At 36.0% G+C, this 13,436-nt stretch overlaps 1 protein-coding gene across 1 annotated transcript in view; it reads left to right on the forward strand.

Moving 5' to 3' along the window:
* USP32 (ubiquitin specific peptidase 32) overlaps positions 1-13,436 on the forward strand; it is a 63,158-nt gene that overhangs the window by 19,793 nt on the left and 29,929 nt on the right. Inside the window, exons 6-10 of the mRNA XM_009324064.1 lie at positions 7,997-8,128; positions 9,658-9,765; positions 10,544-10,659; positions 11,060-11,122; positions 12,975-13,058. Of these exons, the coding sequence (XP_009322339.1) occupies positions 7,997-8,128; positions 9,658-9,765; positions 10,544-10,659; positions 11,060-11,122; positions 12,975-13,058 (503 nt within the window). The remainder of the gene's footprint in view (positions 1-7,996; positions 8,129-9,657; positions 9,766-10,543; positions 10,660-11,059; positions 11,123-12,974; positions 13,059-13,436) is intronic.

Below are 13,436 nucleotides of genomic sequence, written 5' to 3' on the forward strand. Positions count from 1 at the left end.
CTGTTGGAGAAGTTACCAGATTTTTTTAAGCCTTGTGAAATATGTTTGCAGAGTTTTGGGTCTCTGCTGGGTGTTTCAACACAACCTATGTTCTCAGGTGAAAAAAATTTAACTTCTGAAAAAAAAATATTAATTTCTTTTGCTATGTATTGCATCAGACTACTGAGAAATTCAGTGTTTTCTAGTAGTTGGTGGTGGTCTCCGTTTCTTTACTGACAGCTTACTTTTGTAAGCCATTGGACGAGTGTATCGAAGGTAGAACTGAGTGAAAAATCAAGTTTTCCATCATTAGGGTTAAAAAGCTGAAATAAAATATTTGGGACTGTTAGAAGTGATTATTGAATCGTCAAGTACATGTCAGATCTGGGGTCAAGCTTTTCACTGTATTCCAGAAAACTATAGCTTACATGTATTTTTGAATCAGTAAAATGTGTCAAACTGCATACTGTCCACAGGCTCAGCATACTTAACCAGATTTGGAAAGCTCATATGACAGTTATATTTTTGTTATTTTCCAGTTAAATGTTGTCATAAGAAAAAACAAAGTAGTTGTGCTGTATAATGATGTCTGCAGCCTGGTCTCTTTCAAATGACAGATGTGGAAAACTGACAGAAATTTAAGATAGTAGGAAGATGAACTGGTGAACTAACCTGCTGGTGAGCTAAGCAGCCTCCCCCAGGTCTGGACAAATACTTTCTTTATAATGTGTCCGATGATTTCCCTTGTGATTTGAGACAGTATAGGAATCTCATACAACAGATGCAAAAGTAGGGAAAATAGAAGTGCCTGAGCACTTGGAAGTAATTGCAGTAAAGTATGAGTACTTGGGACCTTGCTGTTTTGTTTTTTTAAGTTTAATAATTGCAGTCTAATCAGGACAATCTAAAGAACAAGAAATTTAGTACAGAAGTATTCTTAACACAGCTGAATGTGTAAAACAGTAAAAGCTGTTACGGCGGTTCCTTTTCTCTAAATGAAGGCTTGTTTTTAATACTTTTACCTAGGATAATGGTTGCCTTTTGGGAGAACAAGTAACAGTGTTTAGTAAACCTAGACAAAAACTGTTAGCAGAATACAGTGAAAGAGTGAAAGATTTTAAAATTTCTTTTGCTGTAAAATGAAAACTAATTTGTGAAACTTGCTAGTGCAATTACGAATTTCTCACCTGGCTGCTGGACTCTGGCTGGGTTGCGGTGCGCCCTCTCCTGGCTCAAGCTTCAGACCCTCCTACCAAGCCTTACCTCCTCTCACAGTGTGCTTCCCATGAAACATCTTGAATAATATGTCAGAGACATGAAAAATTGCAGTGGTAAAAATAGTGAAAGTTATTAACATTGATTTAGAAACAGACAGCGAACATTTTATTGCAAAGCATCAGTGACTCCATTTAATTTACTTAATGAGCCAAGCTATTAGGGAAACAAAGGAATTCTAATTTTTCATTTGTAAGTAACATTTATATCGGTATGCAGGTGACTTTAGTTATATTTCTCAACACATAATTAGAAATTAAATTTTAAAGTTACAGGAAGTTGCACACACTTGCTGCTTTTAATCAAATTTTGCTCCATTTCACTTGAAATCATAAATACGAATCATTTCATTTGAAAGTTACCAAAATAACTTAAGTTTCTCTTGGACCTTTGCTCCCAAAAACCAGTTTCAGGGATATGAGTCTCTCTTCCACCTGAGTACTGACCAACTAGCACTAGTTTGGATTTTCTCAGTTTCGTAGTATGATTGGGTACCTTTTGAATTTTTTTTTTATTTTTTTTTTTTAAACCGTATTGCATTATCATGTTGCATAGCACTGTAGTGGAGCATGTAAATCAACGATAAATCCTGTCAGGGACTACTGCTAACACTAAAATTCTCTATAGGGGAATATTCCCCCAAATCATAATACATCCTTAGTAATTACAAATTAAACACCTAATCTTCTCTGGTACTCTTAAGGCTAAATGCAGTAATTCAATAATACAACAATTCTCGGCCACTGGAGGATGTCATTTTGTTGCCTACCCTGGCTGCTTTGCACTCTTGTAAGTATCAGAGTGGAACTGACTCCATCCTACCTGCAAAGTACAGCTTTCTGTGGCTTAGTTTGGCAGACAGACGTACAGGAACATGAGACACATGGAAGGGTCTCCTGTCCCACCAGGTGCAGACCCTGGGGGTCACTTTATCATTCCTTTCATAAGATACTGAGGCTTATTGGTTTTTATTTTATTTTATTTATTTATTTTTCTCCAGTTGGGGAAAATTATTCCAGTACATCATCTACATATATTTGTAGGCAGTTTATGTCTTAGTTTTCCGTCAGCATTGTCCTTGGTTTCAGACGGTCTCTGCTCTCCTTCCTTTTAACTATGCAGTATAAATGCAAATGACTCTTACATTTCTTCTTGACCTTTTTGTCAAAGTAAACTGAGCTCAGTTCAGGTTTGTTTCAGACGAGGTGCCTCCATCCCCCGTTCCATCTCAGACTTGGGTGATACATTGCTGTCATACTGATGCCAGGTGAGGCCTCATTAGTTTCCTTTATTTGGCTGGAAGTATTTCTTCTTCTGCGGTATAGGTGGTGGTTGCCTTTTTTATGACTGTGTTGTTTTGGTGTGTCTCAGTGTCATGTGGTAGGCTTAGATACTCAGGTTTTCAGTCCTTTTCCATGGGGAGAATACTCCCATTTATCAGAGGGGTTACTGGTTTCAAACTGACAGACCATGTAATTTGTACTTCTTTGTTATCTGGTTCTTGTGTCACTGAGTTCTTATTAAATAGCATCCTAATTCTCCTTTGAATTGAAGAGACCCTTTTCTGTCATCAGAAAAGTTCATCAAAATGCTCCTGCTTTTTATGAACAGGTCCTATGTACTGAGATGCAGTAAGACAGTGTGTAATCAGTATAATAATTGTATTTTAGAACATACAGTTATGGCTAATTTAACATAATAAATGAGAGAAGCCCTGGCTAACCAGATAGCATGGTTGAAAAGGAAGAGTGAGTTTTTGAAACAGTATAAAATTGAAACTGAATGTTGTGGAAGTAACCTCTTCTGTCGGGGATGGGTTTATAAACCTATAGGGCTGTATGGTAAGATGAAGATGTGAGTCTGTAAAAGAAAAGTGAAATGAAGCGATCGCTTCACTTTGCTCACATTAAAAGGCTGTCTGGATGTTAAATACATGTTCTGTAGCTTGCCCACTTCAGCTGTGGTACTCACTCTTGAAACGCCATCTCTTAATGATGTATGGAGGGCCACTAGAAGACAATTCTGAAGATTTTGGATTTATTAAAGGTGCCTTTAAGAGCATATTTCACCCTGTCCTATTTTCTTCCGAGTGTGTGAAGACTTGTGCTTTGAGAGGAACTGTAGTGTTTAATACCTCTTCTGTATCGGTTCCCATCCTAAGGCAGTGATACACTGTATTCTGCTAAATAAATGCCTGGATAGTCGCATCTGACACACCTAAGGATCTTGGTTCAATTTATAATGTTCCCTTCTCTCTCTGTCCGTTTTTCAATTAGGAAAAAAAAAAAAAAGATGAAAGTATTCCAGCAGACTAGTCCAATAAGAAAAAGCCTCAGTGTCGCTTAATCTGCATCTTGCCACTTTGTTATCCTCTTAGTTCCCAGGCTATTTTATGTCTTGCAAAGCAGCTCTCTGTGCCCAGGTCCCAGAGTCTTCTGAGTGTTGATCTGAAAGTGAGAAACAAGTGTGTTTAGTCAGAAATACTGTTTGGCGTTCAGTCATTCAGTCTCTGGTTCTGACTCGGCCATTGTGCAATGAAGAGCGTGCTCTGTGACAGGGGACTGGGTTTTGCGTGGAGGATATCGTGGTAAACCGTAAAACAAATCAAGTTTCAGTTAAGATGTTGGGAATATGGTATGCTTCTACTGCTGTGAACCAGAGAGGATTGTACCAATAGGTGGGTAAAAATTAAAGTTTTAAAATATATTGAAATACTTAGTTAATTCTGGTCGTATAAAGGATTGTAATAAATAGTGCCTGAAATGAAAACATGTTTTTAAATTCTTTTTCTAAGACAGAAGATTATTCGTGGCTTGCTACCTATGTAGTATTTAAGAAGGGCATACATTTCATGGAAGTGGCATTAAAATGAAGGATGCTTTTTTAGTGTTTATCACTGTCACACAACCTGACTGTCAATCACAGGGTGGCAGCTGGTTTTAAATTAACTCATTTTTAGTAGATTTACAGTTTCTCAGATGCGTATTTTTGCTGAAAATGTTCACCTGTTCTTCCTTTACAATATGAAGACTGTAGCTTGAGGGGTACTTGACATTATCATTCCTCTGATGATACTTGTCCAATTCTTAGAGAATTGAGCTAAGAAACACTATTCATAATTTTACAGACCTGAAAGCTTTTCATATTTTTAATGGACAAGTGACGAGGGAGACATAAAATAGCATACGGTAGTAAACTGGTAGTGTATGGTTAAATTTCACAGGTGCATAATATCTCCATGTCACCTCAAATAATCGTATCGTGTTTAATTGACAAAAGTGAATACTTACTTGACCTAGAAAGCCGGTCTGTTCTGATGTTTTGGACTATATTGTATATATAAGATACATTTTTAAAAATAATCGTAAGTTATTTAAAATTTGAACTACCGCATGAAAGTCCAGTTCACACTTCCTGATGTGATTTGAACAGGCATTAGGAAAAAAATTTCATACTTTGAAGAGGTAAAATCCTTCGTCTATATAAAACTTCTTTAGAATATGTCATTTTTTTCATACACATTAGTATGTTTGGATAATAAGTGCAGTCTGCTTTTATCGTGCTTCATTTAAACTTCAATAACAAATACGATTATATGTATCTATCATAAATTGCAAGAGATTTCTTTTAGTTTACATTTGTGGAGGAATAGATGGTGCACTACATATCCTGAGACTGATTTACAAGATTATGTGCAAAAAATCACTCTGGGGAAATCAAATTATGTAACAGCTGGCTTTTCAACTGCAGAGTTAAACTTTCCCGTGTGCTGTAATCCAATGAACCTTTCTTTATTTTATGTAAGTGAAACTATTGCTACAATTCATTGTTACTCTGAATGAAAAATATTCTTTTGTCACATTTTTACTTGTATTCAACCAAAGTTGCGTAAGTCTCATCAGTACAAAGACTGTTATTTACTACTTTGTCAGTTTTACTTTCTAAAATGTTTGGTTCTTCTGCGGAAAGTCAATACACTGGACCTGCCTTGTCTATAATATCAGTGTAGCTCTTATGCTAATACTTATCAGCTATTCTTTTGAAAATGATTAATTGAAAATTCTTTGTCTTTTAAATGACCGTGTATTTCAACCACTGCTTGACAGAAATGCAGATAAGGTGCTTTCTGATGACCTTTCTTTTCTGACATTAAAATAATAAAGCAATAAAGTTAGCACTGTAGAAACTATCTGTGAAGTACAATTTAAAAAATGGAGCACTACTAGCTTCTACTATAGATATTTGAGAATGTTTTATTTTGCCAGAGAACCTATCTTTCAGTTCTTAATTACTAAAGATAAATAATGCACCTGCCAGTGAAAGTACTGTAGCACCCCAATACCTGTTGGTACCTTGAGGCAACAAGATTGAGGGAAAGTGTATTTTATTTGGCAGATTTTTTCTCATCTGTTGATAAGCTGACCATTGTGGGGCAGGTATGTTGTTAAATCATCAAGACATCCCTGTATTTCTTGGAACATACCAGATGCAGTTTTACATCACTTAACTGTTCTGCTTAGGATCATGAAGCTGCTTACATCTGTGGCAGTCCTAAGCACCTACGATATTTCTGTATGCTGATCTTCAGAGAAATAACTGCTTTATTTCTCTTTCTTGATTTCTAGTAGAGTAACATTCCTTTATATGTTTAGGTTACTGCTTCCTTATGTATTGGGGACAGCCTTTTTAGTAGGGCCTGTAGTGATAGGACAAGGGGTAATGGTTTTAAACTAAAAGAGGGTAGATTCAGACTAGATGTAAGGAAGAAACTTTTTATGATGAGGGTGGTGAGACACTGGCACAGGTTGCCCAGAGAGGTGGTGGATGCCCCATCCCTGGAAACATTGAAGGTCAGGTTGGACGGGGCTCTGAGCAACCTGATCTAGTTGAAGATGTCCCTGCCCACGGCAGGGGGGTTGGACTAGATGAGCTTTAGAGGTCCCTTCCAACCCAAATGATTCTGTGAATACAACGCAGCCAGGAGCCAGGAGATGATAAGCCAGATAAGGGAATTGATCCATCTAGGAAGGAGGGGGAGGGAAGAAAGGAAATCGGTTTAGTTTTTCTTCTGGATCAGTTCTCTTATCTCACTTCCTAAGCAAATGCACAATAGCTGATAATGATGCAAGTGAGGATGCTGCAGCACGTGCCTGGGGTTAAGGGGGAAGGTAAACTCTCTCTGTTCAGCCTGAAGTTGTGTTAGCTTAACGTGACCCTAGAACTGCAGCTTTGGTGTGAGTGTTCTGCATGCTCGTATATGGTCTGTCTAGTGATTGTACTGAATGTACGGAGGAAAAGGAGGACATGTTTTCACAAATGTTACTTTTCTAGTTAGACTGCCTAAAAATATTTTACAGGAAGATGCAAACCCCTTCCACTCCTCCAACTCTACTTCAGATATTAATCTTTTGTTAAAATTTTTCCAAACTTTCTGCTGATGAGGGTAAGGTATTGTGTAGTTTTTGATGCGTTATATGACGTGCCTGCTAGGTAGTTACAACTAGTTCATGCTTACTGTAGCTTACCTAAGTTACTATTCTGATTAAATTACTACTCCTAATAGCAGAAATAGGAAAAGAAATCAATAAAATTTCAATTTGATAAACAACTTTTTTTGGGTCTCTTCTGTTCTTAAGCCTTACAGGATTATTATTGTTTCTGTGGACTAAACCAGGCCAAATAGCTCAAGTTAAACCTATTAGAAAGCTGGCGTGGATTTAAGACTCAGAACCATCTGGGAATGGGATCACACGCAGTGGTTCTTAATATAGACAGCTTTGTCATTTCATATCTATTTGAGAACCAATTAATTTGCACTGACCTAAAGCAGTGTTGTGACACACTTGCATATGTGAAAAGGCTAAAAGTATTGTTGAGCAGAAACTTAATATTTTTATATATATATATTTAATTTCAAAGATAAAACGTAAGGAGACCGGCATTTGTATATAATGTTTTGAAAGAAAACAAAAGTTCTTCCTCTGGCTATTTTTATTCACCTTTGCCTAGCACCTTGTTTTACTCATGGTTGGTTTTGGGGTTTTGTTTGTTTCCCCTTCTTCAAATTAGCTTGTAAGTTCCTCCGTATAAAGTGTCTTCTAGGCTTGTATAATCACTCCCCAATGTTGACTGGGTTTCTAAGTGCATTTATGGTATAAATAATAAAGTGAAACAAACTATATTTTGAAAAAATTAATGCTGAGATACAGTGTTCAAATGTCACATTAAAATTTACTCTTACTAATGTATAAGAAGGCTAAAAATTTCAAATAGGAATTTTTCAAGAGTACTAAATTTTTTTTTCCATAAAAGTTCTGGGATTTTTTTTTAAATGTTACTTCGCGTCCTTTTAGAGGATTTAAATAGTGGATACCTTGGGAAAATAAGATATTGAACATAAATCTACCTGTTCAATTCACCAAGAAGAAATATGTGAAAATGAAGAGACTGCTGCAGCCTTTAGCAGTGGGAAAAGTTTATTTCTGTATCTCTAAACACTTGTGATGATGTGTTACTGACGTTGAACTCCTAGATGGTGAATAGATAAGATGATTCTGTAGATAAAGAAGGTAAAATTGGATCTTTATTTCTCTACTGCTTGTATTTTTAATTTTTATCAGGCACAAAAAAATGAACATAATTTCTCTGTGTGACAAAATAATGCTGCATTTTTATTTGGTGCTGAATTCTAACACGGTCTAGATATTACCAAAAGTTTCTTCTATTTTTGTTGATTATACAGTGGAAGAATCCGACATCATCGATCTCGAAAAACGATACTGGCTGCTAAAAGCTCAATCAAGAACTGGACGTTTTGATTTAGAAACATTTGCCCCCTTAGTTTCCCCTCCTATTCATCCATCTCTGAGTGAAGGTATGGAACTTCGATCAAATGTGCGAGGAAGTGATGTTATTGTGGTGTTCAGAACCTGATGGTCTACTGACATACAAATTCTATGGCTTTAAAAGTGGGCCTATTTTAAAATGTATTTTAAGCTTAAATTACAGAGATGTATTCCACTGAGTTCTGAATGTTTGAAAATGATAAAAGATGCCTGAGAAATCTGTATTTGTTTGGAAATCTGGAATAACGAAGGAAGTGGTGCTTCTATGCGTTGCATTCTTATTAGTTGTCAGGAAAATATGTCAAACTTTATGTATAATTTGCCCTGTAGTCGCTTAAAATTTTTCACTGGGTTCCTTAAGATTCTGTAATGACAAAGTATACTGCTGTCCCTGAATAAGAGAAAATAGAAGACCATTTTTAAACTGTCAAATGTGAGTTTCATCTATTAAATTACAATTCAGCATGCAAGTCAGAAGTTGTATCGTGCAGTTGATGAAACAGTCTTCCCTAATAGTGTAAGTTAAGGAAGATTTTGTTCAGAAGACTTGGTCAGGAGATTTGTGTGTTGCAATGCAGACATGTTAATAACCAAGCTGGTCTTTCAAGTTGAAGCTACTCTGATAATAACTGGAGGTTGCAATTGTCTAATTGCCATTTACTGCACGACATAAGGACATTAAGTAACATTCCACTTACATGCTAGTTTTTGTCTGCGGTCCTAGCTAGAGTGACAATTTTTTATCACCAAATGGTCAGCTTTACTGACGAGTGGCAGCAGTAAGTACAAAATGGGAAATTCATCTGCAGTGGATGCAAGCTGTTAAAACACCGGAACTTAGGTTCAATTCAATAGGGATATATCCCCACGTCCTTTTGCTCCTAAGTGTGTTTTATCTACTTAGTGATATAAATTTACACAGTTGCTGGGGGGAAACTTGAGTGGTTTCTGGTCATTCCATACGTCTTCTGTGGATAGTCCAACGGAGTCATTGTCACTAAAAAAAAAAATAATTTATGGGATAAAACCAAGTTATATGTGCTGAATGAATAGAACTCTTAAATCCTTTGAAGACTGGTAACTAAAACTCCTAACTCACTTAGGGCCAAATCTGCAATGGTATTCAGTGATTTTCATAGGAGTTTCTATCAGGTACTTCGGAAAAGCCAAAGCATTTGGCATCTGAGTACCTTTACTATTTTGGTCCTTTAGCTTTTGTGAAAATGCTTGTCCTGACCATAGTGGTTTAGATGTACGCTCTATGAATCAGTCATTACAAGGAAGGTATGAAAATAAGGCTACTGTTCAGAATTCTTGATTCCCTCCCCACCCCACCCCCGGCTTTGTCTAGCCATACATGAGTGATCTAATTCACCTTTAAAATGGTCTTAGTAGTGCTTAATTATCTTTATTACACTTAGTAAAAATTAATTACAATCATAAGTGTTTGTACTTCTCCTTGCAAATGTTAACCATTAACCCTTCATGTAAATGCTAAGTATGATTGTCAGCTGTTTCAGCCAGATGCTGTAACAGGAGATGCTTTTGTGGTTTGCAGGTTTGTTTAATGCTTTTGATGAAAACCGAGACAATCACATAGATTTTAAAGAAATTTCCTGTGGGCTCTCAGCATGTTGCAGGGGACCCTTGGCAGAAAGGCAGAAGTGTAAGTATGCAAAATGTTAACTGTTAATTTTAGAGAATTTTTTCGGTTTGAGCAATGAAGTTTAGTTGTTTCCACTTTTTTTTGAAAATTTTTCCACTGAACGTGTGTGTCTGTGAAAGGTGACAGACTTCAGAAGTTAAAAAATTAAAGGAATTTTAAATATCAAGGTTTCCTTTTATGAAGGATGATTAAACCTAATTCTGTATATTTTAGAACTTACCCATAGCTTCCTATAAATTACAAACCTGTTGGGGAAAAAAAATATATTTCAGAAGTTATTTTGCAGTGTTCTGCATTATGATGCAGAAGTGTGTATCTCAATATAGAAAGTGCAAACACTTATCCATTCATTATATATAATATAAAACAAATGCCCTGTTTGGTTGTCTTGTGGTAAATAGCATGTTCTGGCTTTTTTACTGTCCAGTTTTCAGCTGGCTCCCTGCAAGGTTCTTGTGTTTTGAAATACCTTTGTTCCATACTTCTCCAAAGCCATACTGCTGCAACTTAAAAGCTATCATTCACTGGAAATTTCTGGATGCACATATGTTCCCTGCTATGTCACATCAGAAAACACAGCACAGAATTGCAGGAATCTAGATTTCAGTTTATTAAACACAGCTGCTCCCTTTCCTCACTACCACACATGCATCCTGCCTCATCAAAACTGTCAGCACTAAATCATGTTCTTGTGACTCTGCAGACTTACATTCTGCAAGAAAAAAAAAATAGTTGTTGAGTAGTTCTAACATAGAAAAGTAATTTCCTTTTTTCTCAGTTTGCTTCAAGGTTTTTGACATTGACCGGGATGGTGTGTTGTCTCGCACTGAACTTAAAGAAATGGTGGTTGCACTTTTAGAGGTCTGGAAAGATAACCGTACTGATAAAATACCTGTAAGTTATATTTGGTTTTTTATTCATTTGCTTCTGTTTCTTAAAGTCATCCTTCAAAAGTAGGAATGTGAATGTTGTTTGAACATGGTTTCAGTGAAATACTGGCTTCCTTGAACTACCTTAGCTGAGGAGTATTGATAACTGGATGTAACTTACCTTGCACAACTGTGAACTGCCATTAGCCAAAGCAGAATGACTTGACTATAATGTATGCTGTTTCATATAAAGAAACCTTAGGTACAAAAGTACAACTGTCTGGAAGCACTCAGTTGTGAATTACATAGAGGTATCATCAACATTTCTTATATTTCTTACAGTTACATTTTTATTCTGAACACATGCAGCTCCAGAGAGTGCTGTGAGAATTTAATGCCGTTTTCTAATCCTTTTGTTTGTTAAGGAATTGGACATGGATTTGTCTGAAATTGTAGAAGATATTTTGAATATGCATGATACCACAAAGGTAGGAACTTGCTGTTCTTCCCTTGTCATTTTTATACCCTAGTATCTTCAGTTGATTTATAAGAAAGTTAAATCTTGTGCTTTCTTTAAAGCAGAGATGTGTCAATAAAAGAATCTCTTTCAAGAAATGTCAATTTTCCATTAAAATTTTCCACATTGTTCTGTGAGAGAAAGAACATGTTTGAATTTTATGAGTCTTTTTTATATATGAAACTAAACCAAAAATACATAACCAGATGAAATTAATTTGAAGCATATACTGTTTGCAAGGCTTTGCTGTGCATAATTAATACCAGTTTTAAATCTGATGCTTGACTTTTGTTCTGGAGAAACTGTTCTTTTGTTTCATGTTAAAAATGATCTTATGAAAAAAGGGGGAGTGCATTAGTGTATCTTCTATTTTATGCTATGTAAAGACACATTATCTTCCTATGCTGGAATAGAACTATTAATTCAGTAGTAACTTATGAATTATCATTATCAAACTACTTTGCAATAATATTATATATAACCAGTGAACTATATATGACGATATTGTTTCAGAGCTAAGTATCTGTGAAACTATGGAGGCATCTGTCATGACTGTCGTGACACACAGCAAGAAGTCTTAGTAGTTTATATTGTGCTTTATGGTTAGCCGTGTGTAAATGTTTAATTATGTTCCTGCTTTTTCGAGATAGGCGCTATCATCTGCAAACGATATAGGGGAAGTTGTTTCCATTATTTCATCCTTTGCTTTGCTATAGGGAGAGCGTCTGGAAACTATAAATAATTTAAGAAAAACTATAAAGAATGTCTGGAAATGCTTAGTTACTTGTTTGAATAGTTGTCTTGCCTGCTTGTACTCCCAAGAAAGTGGTGGGCAAATATTTTATTGTAATTCTTTCATTACCAAAGCAGTAGAAAATATGGCTCCAGTGAGCTCTTTCTTTCATCCTTTGAGGTTTTTATTGTTTGCTTTTTTAAAAAGGGTAGTTTATAGCAGTCTTGTTCCTACAAAGAGTTAAAAAAGATGACTAAGTCTTCAGAATATCTTTCATAGTTGCATCATGAATGTAGTGCTGGGAAGAGCTGATGGTGCAGTAATTACATAAATTAACCTCTTTTCACATGTTAGCTTTGACCTGTGTGAACTCTGGAGAAAATGGTCTGTAAGAAGAAGCGGAGTAACTGCACTGCTGTAAAAATGACTGAGTTATATTACAATGTAAAAAATTCAGATTGATCCTATCACTGAATTGTTGAAAATCAGGAGGTCCTCTGACATTGCTCAGTGTTATGCTACTGTAACTTTGCAAGTGATTAAGAATTAATAGGACTTGTGTTGTAAGGTAAGATCATAAAGACTTGATGATCCAAAATAGTTTTTCCCAAGCCATAGAGGAGGATGATGGGTTTCTGAATGGATGCAAGTATCTTATGTGCAGAGCTCATTTGGATGATCAAAGTCTTAGATTGTCTTAGTTTTGTTTTGTTTCCTACACAGTGATTGCCCTGAGCAGTCACATACTGCGTCTGCTGGTTTCATGGTTTGAGACTATGACCACTGCAGTTGAGCATGAATACTAAATCTGAATGATGGGGAGCAGGAGCAAAGGTTACATGCTGTGCATAGTTCATCCTCTGTCGTCTCAAAGCTTTTTTTGTTCTCTAGGTTGCATATGTTATGCTAAAACTGGATTTTTCTTCTTTCATTGGATCAAATTTTATTATCAGAGTGGTAGATTCTGATTTTTATCAAATCACTGGCTTTGTCATGCTTTGTATGGTACATTTAATGAGCATTTTAATAGAAATAGGTTAATGGTTTGATGTTTTTTCCTTCCCCTTTCCTTCTCCTCCCTTTAACTAAGCTCGGACACCTCACTCTGGAGGACTACCAGATATGGAGTGTGAAGAGTGCACTTGCCAATGAATTTTTAAACCTACTTTTTCAGGTATGTTTAGAGGAAATTTAAACTTGAAAATTATGGTAATTAATTCATAAGCTTTTTGTGTGGCCACGAAGTGCAGCATCAGCATTTGTGTCAACATGCTTACAGTTTTGTCTATTGCAATAAGTTACATGTGTTTGCAATTGTGCATTACCTTGACGAAATGATTCTCTATTTGATTATTATTCTTTCCAGTGTATGGAGATGCCTAAAGCATAATTTGCTAAAGTGAACGTAGTGTACTGTTTATAAAATGAAAAGAAGTTTCAAGTGTATCAGCAGTTATATTTTCCATTAGAGAAAGGCTGTGTTCTTAAACAGTTGTTCTTGCAAATCTTTGCCAAGAAAGTCACACAGGAAATGAGAAAAGGTACTGCTAAC

Source organism: Pygoscelis adeliae, unplaced genomic scaffold (genome assembly GCF_000699105.1).
Source record: "Pygoscelis adeliae isolate BGI_AS28 unplaced genomic scaffold, ASM69910v1 Scaffold290, whole genome shotgun sequence".
NCBI classification, from domain to species: domain Eukaryota; kingdom Metazoa; phylum Chordata; class Aves; order Sphenisciformes; family Spheniscidae; genus Pygoscelis; species Pygoscelis adeliae.